This window comes from Mobula hypostoma, chromosome 16 (genome assembly GCF_963921235.1).
Source record: "Mobula hypostoma chromosome 16, sMobHyp1.1, whole genome shotgun sequence".
In the NCBI taxonomy this organism is placed as follows: domain Eukaryota; kingdom Metazoa; phylum Chordata; class Chondrichthyes; order Myliobatiformes; family Myliobatidae; genus Mobula; species Mobula hypostoma.
In genome coordinates this window covers 63,960,148-63,987,057 of record NC_086112.1, presented here as the reverse complement: position 1 = coordinate 63,987,057, position 26,910 = coordinate 63,960,148, and the positions used below count along the sequence as shown (strand labels likewise).

General features: G+C 41.0%; 1 protein-coding gene across 2 annotated transcripts in view; it reads left to right on the top strand.

Annotated features, from left to right (window-relative positions):
* Window positions 1–26,910, top strand: part of dennd4c (DENN/MADD domain containing 4C) — a 177,723-nt gene that overhangs the window by 100,644 nt on the left and 50,169 nt on the right. For both annotated transcript variants that reach the window (XM_063069024.1, XM_063069025.1), the window contains exons 13-18: window positions 139–284; window positions 774–812; window positions 14,973–15,100; window positions 24,328–24,457; window positions 24,747–24,953; window positions 25,265–25,393. In XM_063069024.1, coding sequence (XP_062925094.1) covers window positions 139–284; window positions 774–812; window positions 14,973–15,100; window positions 24,328–24,457; window positions 24,747–24,953; window positions 25,265–25,393 — 779 coding nt within the window. The remainder of the gene's footprint in view (window positions 1–138; window positions 285–773; window positions 813–14,972; window positions 15,101–24,327; window positions 24,458–24,746; window positions 24,954–25,264; window positions 25,394–26,910) is intronic.

Here is a 26,910-nt window from a genome sequence, read left to right as displayed (position 1 = left end):
TGGAATAAAACAAATGCTTAACAGCTCATTTTTGTACATGACAGTGCATGGCTGCTCTTAAGTACGAGGTACCACACCGAAACAAATTTTAGCAGAGTGTGTTGTTTCATATGTAATTGGTGGTGTTATTTTTGGTAGGATTCTTGAAGTCTCGTGATCGAACACATCAGAAGTTCTATGTTCAGTTGACTAAAACACAGATGTTCATTCGTTTCATTGAAGAGTGTTCTTTTGTGAGCGACAAAGATGCCAGCCTAGCATTTTTTGATGACTGTATAGATAAGGTGAGATTTTGCATGTAGTCAAATATAGTACTGACATTTTCAACTTTAGTTTTTCTGATGCTTTGATGTTTTCCTGTGAAGACCGAAAGATATTCTTTGATCATCATGGGTTGAGTTCCAGGTGAACATAATTATGAAGAAGTTCCGAAGTTAAGAGAACTTTACTCAATAGTTTTAATGTAAAGCCTCTAATTGGATGCCAGATTGAAGAATTTTGGTCAAACTATCTGTGTTCATGTGCATTATAAATTGAGAACACGTACTGAACAACTAATTTATATATGGCGGAAATTTATAATGGAAGAAAATGTTTTTTATTATAATTTGGAGATTATTAAGTGCAGGGGTATTCTATAACCAATCCAAAGTGTAATTGAATTCAGAAGTTTTTAGCCGTATACATTGTGGCTGCTTTCTAATGTGATTGAAATATACCTGTAGAATCGAGGGGTTTTTTTGTTCCACTAAATAGTGTGTATTTTTCCCTAGCTTTTTCATTCTGACAAGGGCACAGAGAAAGGAAATAAGGTTAGTACTTTTAATTATGCAGTTTGTTTGATTTATTGCCTTAAATAACAGCACTGATATTATGGTACAACAATTGTCTGAAAGTAGTATTAGAAATTGAAATTGAGCATCAGCTCAAACATGTAGATAGATAGGGTAAATGAGTCAAGGGTTCAATAGATCAAGATGTCATATTCTAGAATGAAAAGGGTGATTATCGAATTTGTACAACAGTATTAAGACTGCACCTGATGTCAACAGTTGGGAATCTTTGAGGCTGTGATCTCTGACAATTAATTAGCTTTTGGAAAAAATATAGATCTTTTAAAAGAACAATCTGTCAAACCATCCTGAGAATTCATTGGTGGGGGGAACAAAAGGGAGAGGGTTGTTGAAATATGTCTGTGTGGCTTTGAAGAGGCATTTGCCAAACTACTACGTAGCCATTGACAAGGTACAATTAAAGAGATGGTGGCAATATTGATATGAAGATCCCCAAGAAGCAATCAGAACAAAAGGATGAAAGTAAAGCAGTCTCCCACCTGCTTTTAAAAAGTCCACCATTCTACTTATGCCAAAGAAAAACAGTGACCTGCCTTAATGACTATCATCCAGTGGCTTTCACATCCATCATCTTGAAATGCTTCATGAGACTGGTCATAGAACAGGCCTTTTGGCCTAACAAGTCCATTTGGACCATGATGTCCACCCAGCTGGTGCCATTTCTTGTGTTGAGCCCATGTCCCTCTCATCCCATCCCTCCATGTATCTATCCAATTGCTTCTTAAATGATACTATTGTACCTGACTCAACCACTTCTGGCAACTCGTTCCATATGTTCATCACTCTGCATTTATCTAAAAAAGAGTTTGCCTCTCAAGCCCCACGTGGCAGACATCAATTCCAGACTCCAAGGTCAACTCAGTCCACTGCAATTTGCTTACTGCCAAAACAGGTTCACGGCATCTGCTGTCTTCCTGACCCTACACTCATCTCTGGAACATCTGAATAACAAGCACACTAATGTCTGCCTCTTTATTGTCCATCCTTCCACCTTCAACACCATAATTCCTAACAAACTCATCTCCAAATTCCTAGATCTGGGACTCTGCTTCCTCGCCTGCAACTTGATACTTGACTTCTTGACCAACAGATCTCTATCAGAAGGAATACATAACACCTCCATGTTGTCCTTAACACTGCTGACCGCCACTCTGCATTGTCAGCTCCATACTATAGTCTTATACACACAGTTATGTAGCCAAATTCTACTCTTAACTTCATTCACAAGTTAGCAAATGCTATTTTGATAGTGTGCCAGATCTCAAATAGTGAGTCCAGGAAGGAATTGGAGAGCTCAATGGCATGGTGTCATGACAACAGACTCTTCCTCGGTGTTAGCACTCATGGACTTCAGGAAGCAGAGTAGAGTACACACCCCTATCTACATCAGTGGTGCTGAAGTGGAAATCGTTGAGTTTCAAGTTCCTCAGTGCAAATATCACCAACAATTTGTCCTTGTCCAGCCACATTAACACTACAGATGAGAAAGTATGCCAATATCTCTTCTTCAAAAATGAAATTCTTCATGTTCTTGAGAACTTGCTGATTTTGTTTTTACAGATGCCCTATAGAAAGCATAGTGTAGAGATATATCATGTACATGAGAAAGTCTGAAGATGCTGGAAATCCAAACAACACACACAAAATGCTGGATGAACTCAGCAGGCCAGGCAGCCTCTGTAGAAAAGAGTAAACAGTGGACTGATATCAGTGTCCTGATGAAGAGTCTCGCCCCAAAATGTCCACTGTTTACTCTTTTCCATAGAGGCTGCCTGGTCTGCTGAGTTCCTCCAGCATTTGTGTGTGTTGCTTGGGTGCGTCGTATCTTGGTTTGGGAACTGCTTGGCCCCAGACCAGATCAGATTTATTATCACAAACGTATGTCATGAAATTTGTTGTTTAGTGGCAGCGGTATACTGTGCAATACATTAAAAATACTTAACATTACAATAGGGATATTGATAAAAATGCAAAAGGAGAACAAAACAGGGAGATTGGGTTCATGGTTCATTCAGAAATCTGATAGTGGAGTGCGTGTCTTCGAAGTTCAAAGTAATTTTTTTTTATCAAAGTACGTACGTCACCTGAGATACATTTTTTTTGCAAGCATTCACAGTAAATAGAAAGAAACACAATAGAATCAATCAAAAATGTACAGAAACAAGGACGGACAAACAACAAATTGTGCAAATACACAAGGAAACAATAATTGATAAATAAGTAATAAATGATATTGAGAACATGAGTTGGACAATATTCAGGGATTCATCTTCGAATCTGAATGAATACACCCAGTTGACATTGACTTCATCATGACCTTTGCCTTTTGAGAACCTACTGGACATACCCACACCAAAAGCCAAGTATGAACCAGGAAATTTGTGGATGTCATTTGTAGTATTCAAGACTGCAGACTCAGAACGATACAAGAAGTCCAGGTACAACTATGGAATTTATTTTAAGAGCGAAAAAGCAATTCTGGCTGAAGTTGGAGACTGAATCGGATGCACCTTAGCTTTGGCAGGGTTTGCTTCCTACAAAGCAAAACCTAACATCATAAATGGCCATGATGCTTCACTCACAGATGAGCTCAATGCCTTTTATGCATGCTTTGACAAGGAGAATAAAACTATACCTATGTGAATCCCTGCAAAATCCTGTGATCTCTGCCTTGGAGGCTGACATCAGAACATCTTGCAAGAGGGTCAGGCCCTGCTGGTGTTGCTGGTAGGGCTCTGGAAGCCCGTGTCAACCAACTGGCAGGAGTGTTCAAGGACATCTTCAATGTCTCCCTGCTACAGTCGGAGGTTCCCACCTGCTTCAAAAAGGCGACAATTATACCAGTGCCCAAGAAGAGCAGGGTGAGCTGCCTCAATGACTGTTGTCCAGTTGTACTCTCATCTACTGTGATGAAATGCTTTGATAGAGTGATCATGGCTAGAATCAATTCCTGTTTAAGCAAGGATCTGGACCTGCTGCAGTTTGCCTTTTGCCACAATAGGTCTACAGCAGGTGCAATCTCACTGCCTCTCCACATAGCCTTGGATCACCTGGACAGTACTAATACTTGCATCAGGCTGCTGTTTATTGATTGCAACTCAGCACATAACACAAATCATACCCTCAGTTCTAATCAACAAGTTCCAAAACCTGGGCCTTTGTTCTTGCCTCTGCAACTGGATCCTTGACTTTCTCAGCAGGAAATAACATCTCCTCGCTGACAATAAACACTGGTGCACCTCAGGGATGCATGCTTAGCCTACTGCTCTACTCTCTGTACACCCAAGATTGTGTGGCTAGGCACAGCTCAAGCACCATCTATAAATTTGCTGATGCTAGCAGTATTTCAGATGGTGACAAGCTGGTATACGGGAGCAAGCAGGAAGACCAGGGAATTGATTGTGGACTTCAGGAACTGGAAGTCGAGGGAACACAAACCAGTCTTCATGAAAAGCTCAGCAGTGGAAAAGGTGTGCATTTCAAGTTTCTGGGTGTCAATATCTCTGAAGATTATTCCTGGGGCCAACATAGTGATGCAGTTACTAAAAAAGCACAACAGTGGCTATAGGAGTTTGAGGATACTTGGTGTGTCACGAAGGACACTTGCAAATTTCTAAAGATATACCGTGGAGAGCAATCTACCTGGTTGCATTCTCTTCTGGTAAGGAGGGGCTCCCGCACATGATTGTAAAAAGCTGCTGAAAGTTGTAAACTCAGCCAGTTCCATCATGAGCACTGGCCTCCGCAGCATCAAGGACACCTTCAAAAATGTTAATACCAATTAAATTCATGTGGTAAAGGCCAATAATACTTGAGAATTGATAAAATAATTGCCCAATAGTAAGTGTTACCTTAGGCTCCTTCACTTACATCTTTATCTCATCTTGGTCTGGTTGGTAACTGGTACCCAAGCTCAGCAGGCTGTACAAGAGTTAGACTTTCAAGGGCCACGTTCAGCTTGGGTGACTGCACTGTCTACACAGTGTGCCTGTCAACTTGTCTTGATTGTTGCCTTAGTAACAAACAAAATGCTGGAGGAACTCAGCAGTTCAGGCAGATTCTGTGGAAATGAATAAACAGTCGATGTTTCAGGCTAAGAATCAGGACTTCAATCAGTCCTCATGGTGGGTTACTGCCTGAAACGTCAACTGTTTATTCATTTCCATAATGCTGCCTGGCCTGCTGATTTCTTCCAATTTTTCTTTATGTTGCTCTGCATTTCCAGCATGACATTTTAACCCTTGCTTTGGGGCAATTTCCGCAATTCCCCCTTTTTGACCTATAAAGGACAACACCCTACTGAATAGTTTTGTCTGGGGTATTTGACTGATGGAGTGCATTGGACTGTTGGATCATAAAGGAGGCTGTTGCCTGGTGAGTGATCACTCTACAAAGTGATCTCAGGCAAGAGACTAAAACAAATAGCATAACTAGTAAGAATATAGCCCCCTTGCCCACTGTACAATGGAACTACCCCAACCTCCCAGAAGGGAGTGGAGCCAGGTGGTGACCAGCTCCAGTGTAACACCTACATAATCGTTTTGACCTTGTCATATTCTAATTAGATCACAGATTTGCATACAACACTCCCAGCCGATGATGTCTCAAGTACCGTTTTCCTTAGCCAGTATGAATTCCAATGCCAACTAGTTCTGAAGTACCACAGTATGAATCACTACCATCTCATCTGTTATACCCTCAATGGCCTGGCTTGTTTCATGTAATGCTTGGGGTGTCTCTTTGGCCAACCTTTCCATGGCAGAGAACATATTAATAATTTCTCAAGCAAGTCTTGGAAGTCCTCAAAAGGGGATTCCAATTATCCAGAAGCTTTCAGCCTCTAATAGCCTTTCAGTGGAGATTCTGCACAGCCTGATGCAGAGAAAGTGACTGTAGCTGGTGAATATGTGGTGGTATTCTTAGGCCAAATAACAAAAGCCTTTCCATCCTACAGGCAACCATGCTTTTATACAGTGCTCTGCAAAAATCTTAGGCACATATATAGGTACTGTAGTAAGTTTATTTTTTGCACTGTACTGCTGCCGCAAAAAAAACCCAATTTCATAACACAAGTGATGTGGAAGAGGGGAGGGAGCAGGAAGCACCAGAGGAACATTCTGTAATGATCAATAAACCCATTGTCTGGAATCAAATGACCTTGCCTGGTTTCTCAGTGCTGGGTATGCTTGCACCCATGCCATCCCCTACCTCTGCACTCCTGTGCCACCTGTCCCACACCCTTCCTACAGAGCTTCACCCTTGTCACTCCTGATCTCCTTTGCTCCTGCCAGATTTGCAAACGCGCTCTCTGCTGCACATTGACAAATACAATGCAGTGCAAAAGTCTTAGGCACGTTAGCTATATATACTACACCTAGTATGTTTTACTAAGTGACATTAGCTTGTTACTAAATGTACATGTACTGTTTCCAACCAAGCTGGTACCTTTCTATTGGCAGATACATTTTTCGCCCCCCTCCCTTTGCCCTATCAAGGTTAGAGGATGGTAATAAGGTGCAGTTATATAAAAGAAAATACCATCCATCAAAGCCAGTGCCCATTCTGAGGGATTGCATGCATACCTCCATCCTCCTTCCTGCTTTCTAAAACAGTCAATTTTAGGCTTCACTTTACTTCCCTCCGTGACTGCTAGGCAGCGTTATGCTGTCTTAGTTTTGTTGTTGAAGTGATGCTAAGTTTTCCTTTCTGGGAAATTAAAAAGGATGGGAACACCTCCCCCTGAATGTGTGGGCCCATTACAACATACCCAACAACTTGACTGATTGGGTTGCAGTGTGTGTTTGTAACTAAGATGTAAGCAGGCGTTGTAATAATGTTCTGCATTTGAGTGAAGGATAAGCACAAAGTATATCCTCAATCTAAAATTCATTATAACTACTTAAGGCTTCTAGTCAATGAGTTGGTCCTTTCTCCAAGATAATTTTTGCCTCAAGTTCCCTGGGATTATGTCTCTGGCAAATCATGCAGTTTGCCACCGCTTTTCCTGCAATAGTTGGGAATCCTGGTACATCCCACTCATTTCTAATTATATCCATCATTGGATTCTTGCACTCAGTGCGTTTTAGTCCAAAAGTCTTCAAAGTTTTAAGGGTTTGGGAAACATGGAAGCAAATCATCCACATACTGAAGCAACATGGAAGGATTTTTGTAAGATCTATTTGCACTTTTAAGAGTTCAGCAGACATCATTTGCCCCACATCATTACCTCCTTTTGCCAGTGGGTTCTGTGCTACTTGAGCAAGCAAGTGCTTTATTATCATTCTGTGTTTGGGAAAGAAGGCTCAGGATTTGTTCAGATTGAATGCCATGGGTTGCAATTTCACTACATATAAAGAGTCACCTGAAAAATACTGAAAGAGTTCCCTTTGGAACTCTTGTGGCATTTTACATAAGAGATGGTAAAACAATGAATCTCAAATCCCTTGAGTGGTATGGCAGTGTAACATGTAAATTGTGTGTGGGCTTGTATTAGGTGACAATTAAAAGCAGTTCAGCATGAGGTGGCAACACATTGGTAGAGGATGAAAAGAGCAAGAGAGGACTTAACGTGATGGTCCAGCAGTAGTTGCTTTGCAGATTTTCCATATAGATGATCTGAACCTTCTCCAGTGTATGCCAGTGGATGTCAGACATAATTATTTCTCCAACAGTATGGTCAATTGTAGCAAATGTTTTGGCAGACAAAAAATTGTTAGTAAACTTTCACCACCAAACTGGCTTTTACCTGAACCAGTTCTTCTAACAGGGCACAGTTGGGTATACAGTCTTTGGGACCTTGAGTTGTACCCCTTCAGGGGAGCATACCAATGTGCATCACAGTTTACAAAGGAAATCCCATCTCCACAGATTAATCAGTGGATCTTGTGCTGCAAGCAGCTGATGTTTCTCCTTCATATCTGAAAAGGTGATAAATAACTTTATAAAAAAAACTGGTAAAGGGACTGCCTGTCCTGTTACCACAACAATTAACTGATCCTTTGCTTAAGGGTGCTTATGGTCAATCAGAAGCAAGAATTCTGGAAATGGGGGTTCCACTATCAACCAGGAAAGCTAATTGTTTATTGTCAGGTTCAGAAATCTTTAAAATGGGCAGAATTGTAATTGTACAAGTTCTTGAGTACAGTTCAGGAAAGGATTATTTAAAGTAAACTATAGTCTGTGGTATTGGTAACTTATCAGCGTTGCCTTAGAACCAAGGGCATCTTCGAGCCCAGTGGCCAGGCTGTCTGCTAGTAAAAAATCTTTCAAGGACATCCCCCTCTTTTACCCCTACGCCGTCCACTGCCCATCTCCATGTTGACATGAATCATAGAACTGTTAAAACCCAATATTTAGAATATTTTCTAAACAGTAAATTATGCTGTTCAAACAAAAATTGTACCATCACAAGTAGCCAAAAGCATACAAAGCAGGTAATGTTAAAGCTAAGTTTACAGTGAAGTTACAAGCAGAATGATAACCCAAAACTTGGTCACTGTCATTTTAGTTAAATATACAGTGTTGGCGCCTGGCCAAGTGGTTAAGGCGTTCGTCTAGTGATCTGAAGGTCGCTAGTTCGAGCCTTGGCTGAGGCAGTGTGTTGTGTCCTTGAGCAAGGCACTTAACCACGCGTTGCTCTGCGATGACACCCAAGCTGTATGGGTCCTAATGCCCTTCCCTTGGACAACGTTGGTGGCGTGGAGAGGGGAGACGTGCAGCGTGGGCAACTGCTGGTCTTTCATATGACCTTGCCCAGGCCTGCACCCTGGAAACCTTCCAAGATGCAAGTCCATGGTCTCACAAGACTTAACGGATGCTTATATAAGAACAGTAAAACAATATGACAAATTAAAATAACATTCAAATTGTATAGGACAGTTGTCGCATTTCTTTAACAATATGTACAGTATTTTGTCCCAACTCCCTAGGCAGGTTTAACTCTCTGATGTTTAAACTAGTTCTGTAAGGATGAGCATGGCGCAATAGATTAAAAATGAACAAATGCCATACAAAGTGTGAGGAAAGTCTAATAGATTAAATTGCATTTATATTATTGTAAGAAGTCAAACAAGTGTGGCAGATCAACTCGGGTACATGGGGTTGTGATTTAATAGCTATTATAGAAATATGGTTGAGGGATGGGATGCGCTGGTATCACAATGTTCCAGAGTACAGGTAATAAAGGTTGATGAAGGCCAATGCACTGTATGCCACCTTAACCACAGAGTCAACCTGTGCATCAGCTTTGAGCGTCCTATGGACTTGGACCCCAAGATTCCTCTGATCCTCCACACTGCCAAGAGTCTTACCATTAACACTATATTCTGCCATCATATTTGACCTACCAAAATGAACCACCTCACACTTAACTGGGTTGAACTCCATCTGCCACTTCTCAGCTCAGTTTTGCATCCTATCAATGTCCTGCTGTAACCTCTGACAACCCTCCACACTATCCCTAGCACCCCCAACCTTTGAGTCATCAGCAAATTTACTAACCCATCCCTCCACTTCCTCATCCAGGTCATTTATAAAAATCACAAAGAGAAAGGGTCCCAGAACAGGTCCCTGAGGCACACCACTGGTCACCAACCTCCATGGAGAATATGACCTGTCCACAACCACTGCTTGTCTTCTGTGGGCAAGTCAATTCTGAATCCACTAAGCAATGTCCCCTTGGATCCCATGCCTCCTTACTTTCTTAATAAGTCTTGCATGGGGTACCTTATCAAATGCCTTGCCTGAAATCCATATACACTATATCTATTGCTCTACCTTCATCAACATGTTTAGTCACTTCCTCAAAAAATTCAATCAGGCTCGTGAGGCACGACCTGCCTTTGACAAAGCCATGCTGACTGCTCCTAATCATATTATGCCTCTCCAAATGTTCATAAATCCTGCCTCTCAGGATCTTTTCCATCAACCTACCAACCACTGAAGTAAGAATCACTGGTCTATAATTTCCTGGGCTATCTCTACTTCTTTTCTTGAATAATGGAACAACATCTGCAACCCTCCAATCCTCCAGAACCACTCCCATCCCCATTGATGATGCAAAGCTCATCGCCAGAAGCTCAGCAATCTCTTCCCCCCACTCCCACAGTAGCCTGGGGTACATCTCATCCAGTCCCGGCAACTTATCCAACTTGACGCTTTCCAAAAGCTCCAGCACATCCTCTTTCTTAATATCTACATGCTCAAGCTTTCAGTCTGCTGTAAGTCATCCCTACAGTTGCCAAGATCCTTTTCCGTAGTGAATACTGAAGCAAAGTACTCATTAAGTACCTCAGCTCTCCTCTGGTTCTATACAGACTTTTCCACTGTCACACTTGATTGCTCTCATGTCTTACCTCTTGCTCTTCACATACTTGTAAAATGCCTTGGGGTTTTCCTTAATCCTGTCTGCCAAGGCCTTCTCATGGGCCCTTCTGGCTCTCCTGATTTCATTAAGCTCCTTCCTGCTAGTCTTATCTTCTAGATTTTGATCATTACCGAGTTTTTTTTTAAACCTTTCGTAAGCTTTTCTTCTTGACTAGATTTACAACAGCCCTTGTACACCACGGTTCCTGTACCCTACCATACTTTCCCTGTCTCATTGGAACGTATCTATGCAGAATCCCACGCAAATATCCCCTGAACATTTGCCACATTTCTGCCATACATTTCCTTGAGAATATCTGTTCCCAATTTATGCTGCCATGTTCCTGCTTTATGGCTTCGTATTTTCCCTTACTCCAATTAAACGCTTTTCTAACTTGTATGTTCCTATCCCTCTCCAGTGCTATGGTAAAGAAGATAGAATTGTGGTCACTATCTTCAAAATCTCCCAGTCTCTGTAATGGCCACAACATCACAGCTCCAAGTACTGATCCACGCTCTAAGGTCATCCACTTTGTTCATAATACTCCTTACATTAAAATAGACGCATCTCAAACCATCAGTCAGAGCACGTCCCTTTGTTATCACCTGCCTATATTCCCTCTCGCACTGTCTACAAGCTTTCTGTATTTGTGAGCCAACCGCCCCTTCATCCATCTCTTCAGTTCAGTTCCCAACCCCCAGCAATTCTCGTTCAAATTCTCCCCAACAGCCTTAGCAAACCTCTCTGCCCCAAAAGAGATTCCAATGATCCAGAAATCTGAATCCCTGCCCCCTGCTCCAATCCCTCAACCACACATTTATCCTCCACCTCATTCTATTCCTATACTCAACTGCATGTGGCACAGGCAGTAATCCCGAGATTACTATCTTTGAGGTCCTGCTTCTCAACTTCCGTCCTAACTCCCTGTAGTCTGTTTTCAGGACCTCCTCCCTTTTCCTACCCACGTTGTTAGTACCAGTATGTACCATGACCCCTGGCTGTTCACCTTCCTACTTCAGGATATCGTGGACGCGATCAGAAACATCCTGGACCCTGGCACCTGAGATCCATGTTTCTCTCCTGTGTCCACAGAATCCCTTAACTATAGTCTAATAAAAATAGGTGATTTTTATTTCTATTAAGCTACTGCTTTGAATCATCCATATGAAACTAGATTAAACCTGCATCAGCAGATCTAATGAATCTCCTTGCCAGGATTAGTCCTTTTCTAGATCGAGTGTAACTCATCCTTTGTGCAGTCCCTATTGTGCTGTCACCATTGCCAATGTTTCTCAGAGTCCATTTGTAGCTTCAGCCATTCTGTGTGGTCAGTCAAGAACAGCATTTGTACATACTTCTCACAAATGTAGTCGCTAGGGAAAGAAACTTTCCATCATCCTAACATTCTGGAAAAGAAGCATGTAACTGCCCTGATTATCTTCTCTCAAACATTAAGCCTACAGAGGAAAATTAAGCTCTTGCCTTGCAGTTGCTCAGGCTCAACTTATAGAGGAGATCTTATAGAAACATATACAGTTATGAAAGGGATAGACAGGATAGAGGCAGGAAAGTTGTTTTCACTGGTTAGGTGAAACTATTACCTGAAGATTCAGGGGAGTAGATTTAGGACGGAGGTGAGGCGGAACTGCTTTTCCCAGAGAGTGGTGAATCTGGAATTCTCTACCCAATGTAGCCCAATGAATTAAATATAATGAATATATTAAGACAAAGTTGGATAGATTCCTGCATAGTAGGTGAATTAAGGGCTATGGGGGAAAGGCAGGTAGGTGGAGATGAGTCCATGGTCAGAACAGCCATGATCTTATTAAATGGCTCAGTGGGCAAGGTGGCCTATGCCTGCTCCTATTTCTTATGCTCTTGTGTCTCTCAATAAAACTTCAGCACTTTTACTTCAAAGCAGCTAAACTCATAAAGGCTGTTCCTTTAAGAAAAAAGTGGGGAACTGGACAGACCATCCAGTCAGTTGGGCTACCTGGACCTGAGTGAGTGGAAGTCTGAGGACAGTGTGAGGCAGAAAAAATAAATTGGGTATGTGTCATTACAGGAACAACTGAGGCAGCATATCATAAACACAAGAGATTCTGCAGATGCTGGAAATCTAGAGCAATTCTCACAAAGTGCTGGAGGAACTCAGCAGGTCAGGCAGCATCTATGGAAATGAATAGACAGTCAACATTTTGGGCTGAGACAGTCTTCAGGACTGGAAAAGAAAGGGGAAACCACCAGAATAGAAAGGTGGGAGGAAGGGGAAGGAGGAGCAGATAGAAGGCAATAGGTGAAACCAGGTAGGTGGGAAAGGTAAAAGGCTGGAGAAGAAGGAAACCCATAGGAGAGACAGCATATTTTGCTACTGGTGTTTGGGCTGAGGATGATGTTCCCAAGAGTAGTAGGACTTAAATGAATCAGTGGCTTGCATTTGCAACATATTTTCCATGACCTGAAAATCTTGCAGTGTTTTAGAGTTGACTTAACATGTACACTATGGTAACATAGTGAAGTGCTAATTCATACGTCTTTAAGATCACACACATGACCAGATGATATCATAAATAGCAGAGGTTCTGCAGGTGGACATCCAGAGGAACAAACACAAAATGCTAGAGTCAATCAATACGATGGGCAATATCTGTGGAGAGGAATGAATAGTCGATATTTTGGGCCAAAACCTTCATCAGGACTAGAAAGGAAGGTGGAAGAAGATGGGGGAAGCAGAAAGGGTACAACCTGGCAGTTGATAGATGAAACCAGGTGATGGCGAAGCTAGCTGGGTGGGAAGGGGAATGAAGTGAGATGCTGGGGAGGTGATAGCTGGAAAAGGTAGAGCTAAAGAAGAGATAATCTGATAGGAAAGGAGGGTGGTTCATTAGAGAAAGAGAAGGAGGAGGGGCATCAGAGGAAAGGGATGGGCAGGTGAGGAGAGGAGAAAAAGGGTATGAGAGGAGCCAGAGTGCAGAATAAGAAAAGAGAGAAGAGGGAGAGGAAAGAAAATACCAGAATTTAGAGAAATTGATGGCTTGTGACATTAAGATGGAAGCTATCCAGATGGAATATGAGGTGTTGCTCCTCCACCTGAGAGTGGCCTTGTCATTAGCAGTAGAGGATACCATGGACCAACATGTCAGAATGGAAATGAGAAGTGGAATCAAAATGGGTGACCACTGAGAGAACCCTCCTTTTGTGGCAGGCAGAGCGAGGGTACTCAACAAAGGGGTTCCCCGATCTTATGTCTGTTCTCACAATGTAGAGAAGTCTGCTCTGGGAGCACTAGACCCTGGCAGATTCGCAGGTGAAGTGTTGCTTCACCTGGAAGGACTGTTTGGAACTCTGGTGGTGAGGAGGAAGTGTCGGGGCAGTGTAACACTTGATCGGCTTGCGTGGGTAAGTGCCCAGAGGGTCATCATATGATAGCATATGTTTTCTAGTATTTGAGAAGCAAAAACGATGGTGAGGGGGATGTTAGCTGATGTGATGGTAATGTTGGTGTGTGATATTTTTGTCACAGAATAAGAACTTTATGTTAGGGAATATGCAGCACTGTGCACATATATATAGCAAGGGTGTCTAAGACTCTGCACAGTATTGTAGCAATTTTATGCATTGCACTGTACAGCTGCCACCAAAAAATATATATTTTAATGATGAGATTGATCATAAACCTGATTGTGATGTGGGTCTCTGTTGTGGACTAAGATTGGGAGAAGGACAGGGAGAGAAGAATCATGGTTGGAGGGAAAAGGGAAGGTGGAGGGGAGAGAGCAGGAAGCACCAGAGAGACATTCTCTAATGATCAGTAAGGCAATTGATTGTAATCATATTACCTTGATTCATGTTTCAGGACAGATGTATCAGCACCTGCACCATCCGCACCCTGGCACTCCTCCTCTGCCATCTGTCCCACGCTCCACCTGCAGGGCTGCACCCTCGCCGCTCCCAACGTCCTTTGCCCCCACCAGATATACAAGCTTGTCGTCTGCTCCATGTTGACAAATACTGTACTGTGCAAAGATTTTAGGCATCCTAGCTATATACAGTATGTGCATAGACTTTTGCGCAGTACTGTATCTCAAGGAAGCTCAAGCCAAGTTCTTGTCTGCCATTACGGTGAGATACAATGCAATGAAAAGCTTACAGCGAGACCTTAGTGGGGGGAAAAATGCAAAGATGCAATAGAAGACAAGTCCATGGTGGTCCATTGTGTTCCATTGCTGAGGTGAAGTTAGGGTTATATGAGTAGGTGCAAGAACCTGATGGTTGTAGCAATAGCTGTTCCTGAATTTGCTATTTTAGGGCTTCAGACATCAGGTCTCCTGCCTAACAGTAGCTATAAATGGTTTTTTTCTCTTAACTGTCATTAAAGACAGAGAGCATTAAAAGGGGCAATTTTATGCATTGCACTGTACAGCTGCCACCAAAAAATATATATTTTAATGATGAGATTGATCATAAACCTGATTGTGATGTGGGTCTCTGTTGTGGACTGAGATTGGGAGAAGGACAGGGAGAGAAGAATCATGGTTGGAGGGAAAAGGGAAGGTGGAGGGGGTTAAAGACAGAGCATTAAAAGGGGCAACTGGCTGAAGATTGTAAACTGTGTGATCAAGTCTTCTAGTGCAAAAGGTCAAAGATTGTTTAAACATATGGTGTATTTTTGTACAGTAAATGACTAAACAAAGGTAGGAGGCCAGTAAGGTCACGAAGATGTGCTAATTTTTCTTTTGTTTGCCTACATCAAGGTTGATGCTGACTGCACTGAAGATACGAAGCTCATTGAACTGGATGAGTCACAAAGAAGTGAGCACACTGTCTTCATCATGCCTCTGGAACCTGCTTCTGACGAGCAAGATCTAGAAGGGAAATTTAGGTATTGTTCCATGCTCTTACTCAAAATCAGTTTTGTGTGCCTGAGGATGAAATTGTTTTGTTTAATCCTTTCACTTTGGTTGCTTATCACCGTAACACTTTGCTTCCACAAACTCAACCCAAAAATACTACAGTGAAAACTATTCCTATATTAACAATCACTAACTTTAAAACTAAATATGTGTAATTAACTACAAAACTTAATCAGTTTGCAAAAGTCATTAACTATGTTAGCACAAACACGAGAAAATCTGTAGATGCTGGAAATCCAAAGCGACACACACAGAATACTGAAGGAACTGAACAGGTCAGGCAGCAACTACGTTAGCAAATGTTTTGTCTGATTTTTTCCTGGTATGTGTTATTTCCAATGTGTAAAATTAACGTCAGCTATCGAGCAGGCACCTACTCTTGAAATACCCCAACAATAGCTCAATCACCTTGTATTGAACTACAGAATGCATCACAGTGGTTAAATTGCTAGACTAATGATCCAGGGATCAGAGTTTCAGCTGTGGACTTCCCGTTTGGTTATTATTCTGGGACAGCAAATCTTCCAGATTGAATTGCCAAGCATACCACTTTGCTCATGGGCAATCAGCAATGTTGGCTTTGCTGACATCCCAAAAAATGATTATTTTATACAAAAAGGGAAAAATGGTTTGAAAAAAGAATTTTAGGGTATAAGAACATAGGGGAAAGGTCATTCAATCCTATTTTCCCATGCTGGTCTCTGACTTTAAAAAAAAAAATCCTTATCCTTTTTCAACCAACACACACAAAATGCTGGAGGAACTCAGGCCAGGCAGAATCTATGGAAAAGAGTACAGTAGACATTTTGGGTCAAGACCTTTCATCAGGACTGGAGAAAAACGATGAGAAGACAGAGTAAGAAGATGGAGGGAGGGGAAGAAGTACAAGGTGGTAGGTGATAGGTGAAACTGGGAGGGAGAGGGGTGAAGTAAAGAGCTGGGAAGTTGATTGGTGAAAGAGAGAAAGGGCTGGAGAAGGGGAATCTGATAAGAGGGCAGGCGGCCATGGAAGAAAGGGAAGTGGGAGGAGCTCCAGAGGGATGTGATGGGCAATTAAAGAGATAAGGTGAAGATATGGGGAATGGCCAATGAAACAGAAGTATAGGTCTTGTTGTACTTCTATTGACTTTTCGATAATATTCCTGAGAATATAAGTGGCGTTTGATGTTCCCTTGCCTTCGACAAAGCCGTACTGTTCTTCACTGATTTCTGGTTTAATTTTGTTTCTTATTCTGAGCATGATGATTCTAAGTAGAATTTTTGTGAGGTGGCTCATTAAACTAATTGTTCTGTGTTGTCCACATGCTGTTGCACCTGGTTTCTTTGGCAGTGCAATGAATACTGTCTTTAAAAGATCATCTTGTACTTTACCACTGTTGTGTATCCTATTCAATAAGATTGTTAATTTCTCTACACCAAAATCTTCTAGCGCTTCATACAGTTCAACTGGAATGTTATCTGGTCCTGATGATTTGCCCTTTCGCATTTTCTTCATAGCACGTTCCACTTCTTCTTTCAGTATTGCTGGGCCCTCGTTGTTGCCAATATCAAAGTTGTACTCTTGGTCTTTGTTGTCGTATAGGTCTTTGATGTATTCTGACCATCTTTGCATTATTTTTCCTTTTTCCATAATTGTAGAGCCGTCTTTTGCTTTTATACATCCTGTTGTTGCCCACTTTTCTTCCGATTTGCGACCTCTTTGATCTCGTCATGCATATGTTTGTTGTTGTTGGTCTTCTGCAATTGTTAACTCACATTTGTCCTTAAGCCACTTTTCTTTTGCTTCCTTGCACTCGGTTGTTATCTGTGCATGCAAGGATACGTAGACTTTTTCATTGATTATACAAAAGCCTTTGACACAGTGAAACACCAAGTCACCATGAAAGTGCTTAAAGATATTAATATCGATGGAAAAGATCTAAGAATAATTAGGAATCTCTACTGGCAACAAAGTGCAACCATACGGATAGACAACGAGATCGGTGAATATCAGCCAATAAAGCGAGGAGTCACACAGTGTTGTGTTCTATCACCAGGCCTGTTCTCCCTGTACAGTGAAAACATCATGAGAACCATACAAGACCTACCTGGAATAAGTAGAGGAGGATACAATATCAACAGCCTCCGCTATGCGGATGATACAGTACTGATAGCAAACAGTGAAGTAAATTTACAGAAACTAGTATCAACATAGTGAAAGACTTGGCCTAACCTTAAACAAAAAGAAAACTGAAGTACTGGTAATATCAAAGAAACCTGATATCCCAAACTGTAGGATCGTAGTGGGAAATGAATTCCTGAAACAAGTTCACAACTTCAAGTACCTTGGATCATGGGTAACATCTGATGGCAAATGCGAAACAGATGTAAAAGCAAGAATAGCAATGGCAAGAACAGCATTTACAGAAATGAGAAACATCCTAACGAACAAGAAAATAGCAATTGACATCCACCTTAGAGCTCTCAGCTGCTACATTCTTCCTATATTGATGTATGGCTGCGGGTCATGGACCATCACAAAGGCAATGGGAAAGAGAATCAATGCAGCAGAGATGTGGTTCCTCAGAAAAATGTTATGCATATCATATACGGACAGGATAACCAATGAAGAAGTTCTACAGAGAACGAAAACAAAATGTACATAAAAAAAAAAATCAGAAAACAGCAATCAAAATTCTTTGGACACATGCGAAGAGAGACATTAGAGCATTTAGTTATAACTGGAAAGCTGGAAGGAAAAAGAAGCAGAGGCAGACAGAATGAAAATGATAGATAGAATAACATCATGGTTAGAAGCGGGAGACAACAACTACAATTCGGAGGGTCAAGGACCGTGATGGATGGAGAGACATGATCGCCCACGCCGAATGACAAGGCACCTGAATGAATGATGGGGAATGGTGAAGAAAGAGGCCATTACTGGAAGTTCAAGAAATCAATGTTCATGCCATCAGATTGGAAGCTATACAGATGGAATATAAGATGTTACTCCTCCAACCTGTGTATGGCCTCATCCTAGTTTCACCTATCACCTACCACCTTGTATTTCTTCTTCCCCTTGCTCCATCTTCTTACTCTGTCTCCTCATTTTTTTCTCCAGTCCTGATGAAGGGTCTTGGCTTGAAACGTCAACTGTACTCTTCCATAGATGCTGCCTGGCCTGCTGAGTTCCTCTGGTATTTTAAATGGGAAGTGGAAATAAAATGGGTGGCCACTGGGAGATCCAGTTTTGTCTGGTAGACGGAACGTAGGTGCTTGACGAAGCAGTCTCCCAATATACGTTGGCTTTTCCCTTTTCTTTGGTTTCTCTAATATCCAGAAATTGGTCAGTTTTTGTTTTGAATACAATCAAAAACATACTCCATTGAATTCCAAAGATACATTACCCTCCAGGCAATTTCTCTTCATCTCAGACCTAGATGTTCAATATCTTGCTTTGAGACACTGAACTTATCAGCCAAAGGCAACATGCTCCCTGTATCTATCAATAATAACTGTTTTTCTCTTTTCATAAACACTGCCAACGTGTTGGACATTTTGCACAGCTCCAATCTGCATTTCATTGCTTTTCTTGTTCCTTTGTTATCTCTTTTTCACTCTCATTCTCCACAGCAACTCTGGCATTAATTTATCAGAGAGATTATAAGCAGTTGATGGAACAGTTGCCTTATTTACCTTGTTTACAGACACTCCTGCGGCTAGTGTCACTTTATGGACATACAATCTATCTATGTATATAAACTTGTGTATTTATATATTGTTTTTTTTTATTATTTTGTCTTTATTTTATATGTTTCTTTATGTGCAGTATCGGATCCGCAGTAATTATTCAGTTTTCCCTTACAATTGTGTACTGAAAATGACATTAAACAATCTTAAATAAACTGTTTTTCTATTCACAGATTCTTCTGACTTGAGTGTATACAGTTCTGTTTCCCTTTCAAAAATCATATTGACTCTCCTCAATCAGTATTTTCAAAGGATCTTGACAACTCTTTGTATTATTTTCCAAGCAACTAATCTCATGCAACTGGTTGATAGTTTCCGTATCACCTTCATTCTTTAATAGTGGCATCGTATTTGCTACCTTCCAATTTGCAGGAAACACTCTAGAATACCTGTGAAATTTTGGAAGATGATGGACAAAAGCATTCACTTCATAAACTCTGGCAAGTGATTTGTCAGACCCTTATGATTTCTCCAATTTCAGGTTTATTAATCTTTTCACTAATGTATCTAATATTTTACTTCATTAATACTGGACCCTTGATTCTGAAGTATTTCTCGGAAGTATTTTGTCACTTCCTAGTAGGTGTTTACAGTAGAACTCTTTGCAGACTTTTTTTGATTTATTGATTTATTCTTAAGATTACTTTCCTGCTTCAGGGCATTTTGTTGTGATGGTTATAGAAAAGTACAGCGCAGAAGTAGGCCCATCAGCCCACCTAGTCCATGCCAAGCCATTTAAACTGCCTACTCCCATTGACCTGCACAGGGACTATAGCTCTCCATACCCCTACCATCCATGTACCTATCCAAACTTAAACGCTGAAGTCGAGCTTGCATGCACCACTTGTGCTGGCAGCTTGTTCCACACTCTCACAACCCTTTGAATGAAGAAGTTTCCCCTCAAGTACCCCTAAACTTTTCACCTTTCACCCTTAACCCATGATATCTCATTGTAGTCTCACCCAATCCCAGTGGAAAATGCATGCTTGCATTTACCCTATCTATATCCCTCATAATTTTGTATGCTTCTATCAAATCTCCCCTCAATCTTCTACATTCCAAGAAATGTGGGTCCTGTTATAATATTATTGATTGCTCTATAAAAAGCTATGAACAGCGCCTTCAAGTGCAGTCGCTGCAGCCGAGACTGTCACTCCTGCGTGGACCTCTACAGCCACAACAGACGCTGCTCTAACACAGACTGAAGCAAGACTTTCCAGGCGCAGATCCATGGTCTCGCGAGACTAACGGATGCCACCACCATGTAAAGCTACCAAATGCATATCACTGAAGAGATAATTGGAGCGGTTATGTATTCAAGAATGCCATGGTGTGTTGCATTTGGTGCTTAGGATGTGGAAGAACACAAATGCAAAATGGGTGGCCACTTTACAAAATACCTGTATTCAGTCTCCAGAGTTGACTTCAAACTTCCAGTCATCTATCACCTTAATTTCCCCTCCCATTCCTCCTCTAACCTTTTGTCTCAAACTCTTTTAGCTGTTCTAATAAAGCTCTATGTAATGGAGCAGCCCCCCCCTCCCAAATTAGGGCATAATGGAACCCTGGTCTATATTGAATTTCACATCATCAGCTTTTCCTACAGATCCCTGGGTATTTCCAGCACTGTTTCAGTTTTCTAATAACAACTGTGTTTTCTCTCTCATTGTTTCAGAGTGTTCTCGTTTTTTTTAGCTCTCGCTCTCTAGCTTTTGCAATTCAACTAGATGGTTCTGAAAACAGTGTCAAGACATCCCTGACCTCTGTTAACACAAACTTTTGTTTTGCTGTCTCCACCCCTTCCCCCCTCCCCCTTCCCCCACCCACCCCACCCTGCAACTTCAATCACACTTGTAGTCATAGGAGTGTGATCACTCAAGTGGAGTTTGATATTCTCCTGAGGGGTTGTGTATTGGTGGGTCCTTGGGGGCCGAGTCAGGAACCACATAATCTGGTGTAGTGTGGGCTGGTCAAAGTGGTGGCTGTGATTAGTGGTAAGCGCTTTTTGGTCGTTCAGCCTCTCGTTTCACAGTTGCTGCTTGTTCTCTGTGGCACAACAGAGATTGCTCTTGTGTAGCACAGGTCCCTCTTGAACAGATTGAGTGAAATGTTTTCCAAGTTTTTAGATGTAATGTTGAATTTATTCAGGCTGATCTTGATGTTATCTTTGAAGCATTTCCTTTGCCCACCAGGGGCGCATTGACCTTCCTTCAACTAGGAGTAAAGAATCTGTTTGGGGAGACTTGAGTTTGGCTTGCAGATGATATGACCCATCCATTGGAGTTGGTGTTGCTTTATCATTGTGGAGATGCTGTTCATGCTTGTCATACAGCATGGAAACAGGCCATTTGCCTGTCATTTCTATGCTAGCGGGTGGTCCCCCATCTGTATTAATCCTCATAATGTACCGGAAAAGATCCTTGTAATATACTCTTCCTGTATTCATAATTTTATATACCTCAGGTAATGTTCTCAGTTCCGTGGGGGGGGGGAATAGATAGTCTCTCCAGTTTTACTCATAACTGAGATGCTTCATCACAGACAATGTCCTGGTGAATCTCCTCTGCACCCTCCTTCAGCACTTTCACATCTGTCCGAAAGTTCACATCATAGTCCAGATGAAGTCTGATCAATGTTGTTTAAAGTTAGAGATTAACCTCCCTGCTCTTGTACTTAGTGCCTTGATTAACGAAAACCAGCATCCTGTATGCACCATTACCACATGCTCTGTGACCATCAATGATATTTGGACTTGCACATCAAGGTCCTCTGTTCCTCACTACTTCCTAGGATCTTACTGTTGTGGATTGTCACCTTGTCGTGGTGGAGAAGCTTGTGTGGTTCTGTGATCCCGAGAGCAATGCCGTCTGGAGCTCTATGCTCCTGGTAGGGTCACCCATGACAGTAAGCTCGAGGGTGAGGTCCCTGACAAAGAACAATCCAACGAAGACCTCAACGATGGAACAGGCGGTCGAAGTTACTTCGAACTCAACGGCTGTGAAGGCGGATGAAGGCTGCAACAAATCCACCAGCTCCAATAGTCGTGGTTTCCATGCTATCGGATTCAGTTGGTTGATTTGTGAAGTATTGTGTGCTTCTTGGAATGCAACATCAAGTACACATTAAACAAATACATGCACAGGCATCTTCACTCTGTGGGCCACTTCTTCAGAATGAAGACCATCATCCTCGACCTCGAGGGATAGCCACAACAATGTGCTAGCCTCATTAGTACTCTCAAAGTGCATTACCTTATATTTATCAAGATTAAGCTCCAATCATTTTCCAGCCCATTTCACCATGCTATTAATATCAATGGTTCAATTTAATGTCAGAGAATGTATACAAAATACAACATAATACCATCCTATAGCCTAAAACAACTCTCAACACTGTGAACAACACTACAGATCTTTGTGCCTATGAACCTACTGATCATGTGGCCTACATCCACATCTAAATCATATTACAAACTGCAAGGATTCTAATACTCTTCCCTGTAACGAGCATACAATCAGGAAAAACAATCCTCTACCATTGCTCTGTTTCCTACTGCCAGGCCATTTTTTTTTGGATCTAATATCATTGAAAGGTTATTGACCTCGAAAGTGAAAGGTCTCTCTTCACTGCCTGAATTCCAAAGCATTTTCAGTACTTTGTTTTTAGTTCAGGTTTTCAGCTTTATTAGATGAGCTCCCTTTTTGCACAAGTTTCAGACACTCGAGAATTTCATTGTTTCCTTTCAGTCAGAGACTGTTTCTTGGCTTTATTTACTTAATGGACAACTTATAAATGAAGATGTAACTATTCAAAAATTCTTATGTATTGTGGTATCTGTGATTTCAGCAACTGGAAAGCCTCAGCCAAATTTTAAAAGATTTGGTTGAAGTACTGTTTGAATAAGCATTTAGTAGTTCAAAGCACTGAGCAATCCCCTACTTCCTCCTCACTTCCAACTCTCACCCCAGCACTGATCAGCTGCTTAAAATTTATACTACTTTGTTGAAACTCGTCATCAGGTTACCAGCCAAGTTTTTTGTCTTCAGTGCATCATGCATCAGGTGAAGGAGGTTACCGGACAGGAAAAATAGGAATTACATTTCTAATGCTTTTGATGTGTTTTGAGTTGAAACCCAAAATGTTTTGAAATGCCCAGCAAATGTTGTAATATAACTACTCCAATGATTACTTCCCTTTTCATTTTAAACTTCCATTAGTACAGTGGTTGCTAAGTTATTGATCAGGTTTATTGGCATTACCTGCTCAAGCTGTGAAATTGAATTGTGTAGTGAGCTGGTGAACAGTGGTAGTTAAGTTTATCTGGTAACTTGAGAGATGAGGGTATGTAGATAGCTCATTTATTTCACCTGGTGACTTGCTGAATACAAGGTAGAATTGATCAGTAACTGAGCTACAGTTATAGTAAAGTTGAAATGTAGTTTCGTGACAGATAACTTTTCCCGTTTTGATCCGAGTGCTGTCCGTACCAAGTATATTTATTCATTATTTCTCTCTTGGTTAGATATTGTGGAGATTTTGCCTCTTATTTTGCTGCTCTTGTGCAATCACTTCCAGTGGGTTTCCTTAGTTGGCTAAAATGACAAGTTCCATTGTTTGAACAGTACTATCGTTGGTAGCCAACCATTGTGTTCGATTTACGTCACTGGGTATTAATCAAGGCAAATATTGATTCAAACTATATTTATTTGTGGAATGTTTCAAATAAAATTTCTATTTAATACCTGTATTGAGATACAGGATTTTGTCAAGCTAAGGCCATATTCTTGTGACAATTTATTAAATTTGTTGCGTGTCTTTAAATTGGCTATCTGAAAAATTGATTGGAGATGAACTGAAACACGAGAAAATATAAATGCAAGCCCCTTAAAGTACAATTAACATTTTTGGAACAAAGAATTTCAAGTGGGGTATATGTAGTTTGCCATTAAATTCTGTTTATTCATGAGTTTTCTACTTGGACATCAGAAGCATGCTGATTTGGTGTATATGTTAAATCAATGGTTATTAAAACGGGTATAGATTTTATCTTTCTGGTTAACTTTAATATCTCCATAATATAATTGAACTGCATATATGATGTTTCATTGTTAGATTATTGTTAATTGGTTCTGTTATGGGTAAGCCTGGTTTCAGGTATCTATTGCAGTGATCAACAGTAGCGATATTACACCAATGAAGAAGTATGCTGCTATATCTTCCTTTAAGAAATGTGAAACATTTTGTGATGGTACTTAACTACCTTATGTAATTTACAGCCTTAATTTTTTGCAGGAAAGAGCATTTGATTGGCTGTTAAATTAAACTTGTTGATTTGGAACGTTATAAGGGCATTGAAAATTGTTTTGAAACAATTAATTTTGGGCACATGTTGAAGATACTTATTGTAATTATAATTGAATTAGAATTAACAAACAGTTTTGGAGAGATTATGTTATTTTTATTTTAGCTATAAAACATTCCCAGTGCTTAAACCAGAGCTATTTGACAGACCACAGGAAATGAAAATGCCTGTTAGGCTATTAGTTGGAGGTCCTGTTCCCAGCAGTCCAGCCCTCATGGCAAAACGAACTAAGCAGGTGAGAGGTGTTTAAATATACTTGGTTTGCACAGAAATATGATTTGAGATTACACCTTGTTCTTTAATAATTTGTATGCACAAGCCAGTTCATAAGTATAAAAGGATACTGACGTGTTTTGTAGAAATGGTAATACCAAAATAAAATTAAAAATTATTATAATGCACCAAAATTTGGTATTGTATCTTAATTTATTAAAAATAAGAATTAACACTAATTGAAAAGTTTGTACTGTTATATTTTTGCATTGCTGGAAACTGGAAGAAATGATCAATATTTTACTTTACAGGAGATGAAAGCTGCTCAAAAAATTGCTAAGAAATACTTCTCAATTCCTGCACTTTGGTTCAAATGCTTGTTCAGCCATTGTTACAGTCTTTGGTTCATTTGCTTGCCAGCATATGTTGGAGTTTCTCATTCTAAGGTCAGAGCACTGCAGCAAGCATATGGTGTTCTCATGAAAATGAGAAATTTGAAGGTTGATCCACTCGATGAGGCAAGTACACATTTCACCACAAAAAATGTTGTGATTAAGTTGAAGCAAGTAGTTTAATTACCTTTGTAACCATCTCTAGAATTGAGTGTTGACAGCAGTGAAATCCAAAAAAATGTTAGCATTTGTGAATAGTTCTGTCACTAATTCAACTAATATAAAATTCTTCAAGTGATTTGGGATGGGGTTTTGTGAGATTTAGAAACATTTAATTAAATGTGCTGGAACCAAGATGAGTTATCTTTATTTTATTTTTGTTCACTTTTTATTCTATTGAAATCACAGATGGATTTTTATTTCCTTACCATATCTAGGTGTGCTACAGGGCTTTGATGCAGTTGTGTGGACTCTTGGGACACCCAGTACTTGCTGTTCGAGTTCTGTTTGAAATGAAAAATGCAGGTGTGCAACCAAATGCCATTACTTACGGTTACTACAACAAGGTAAGTTGCAAACCAGGTCCATTTTCACAGTGGTTCAGGAATATTGTATAGAATTTTTTTCAGGATTTCAAAACTGCTGTAACAAAATCAAGATGAAAAATAATGGAAACAACAGGAATTCTGCAGATGCTGGAAATTCAAGCAACACACATCAAAGTTGCTGGTGAACGCAGCAGGCCAGGCAGCATCTCTAGGAAGAGGTACAGTCGACATTTCAGGCCGAGACCCTTCGTCAGGACTGTCTCGGCCTGAAACGTCGACTGTACCTCTTCCTAGAGATGCTGCCTGGCCTGTTGCGTTCACCAGCAACTTTGATGGAAAATGGACTAATTTTGTTCTGCAATTTTAAAAAAAATTGTGAACTGTGAGCAAATTTCTATCACGGAATTTATTAAATTAATTTTATTTAAATCTTATATCCATCCCACAACGTGAGGGAGTAAAAATCTTTGCGTTATGACTCTGTCACAGTGTACAGACGTGAACTTATAAGGCTAATGGTTTGTAGAAAGAAGCTGTCCCATAGCCTGTTGGTCCTGGTTGTAATGCTGCAGTACCATTTGCCAAACAGAAGCAGCTTGGAACAGTTTATGGTTGGGGTTGGCAGGTGTCCCCAATGATCTTCCACGCCTTCTTTCTGCACCTGCTGCTGTAAATGTCCTCAATGGAGGGAAGTTCACATCCACAGATGTGTTGGGTTGTACGTACCACTCTCTGCAGTGCCCAACGATCAAGGTTGGTGCAGTTCCCATACCCAGTGGCGATACAGTCAGTCAGGATACTCTCAATGGTGCCCCTGTATAAGGTCTTAAGGATTTGGGGGCTCGTGCCAAACTTCTTCAGTCGCCTGAGGTGGAAGAGATGTTGTTGTACTTTTGTTGCCACACAGCCGGTGTGTACAGTCCAGATGAGGTGTTCGGTGACGTGTATACCGAGGAACTTGAAACTACAAGCCCTCTCACCTGCAGTCCCCATGGTGTTGATTGGGGCGAGCCTGTCTCCGTTCCTCCTGTAATCCACAATCAGCTCTTTTGTTTTTTTGGACATTGAGGGAGAGGTTGTTATCTTGGCACCACTGTGTCACGGTGTTAACCTCTCCTGTAGGCTATCTCGTCACAGCTAGAAATAAGGCCAATCAAGGTCATGTCATCTGTGAATTTGATCAGATTGGAGCTGTGGGTGTAAAGGGAGTAGAGGAGGGAACTCAGGGCACAACCCTGGGGGCACCTGTGTTGAGGCGCAGAGGTGAGGGAGTCCATCCTTGCCAACCTGTCTAGGATCCAGCTGCAGAAGGTGGGTGCAGGCCGAGGTCTCCGAACTCAGAGTTTGAGATCTTTGGAGATGTGGTCACAATGCAATTTCACCCCAAAGTGCTGATTAAGGATTGTTGCACAGTAGAAGCAGATAACTATTAGTCTTGTCAGCTTTATGTCACATGTCTGAGTGGCAAAGGGAGGATGTAATCTTGGATATAGTTTAAAACAGAATATATTTGCAACAAGTAAGTGTCAGCCCAA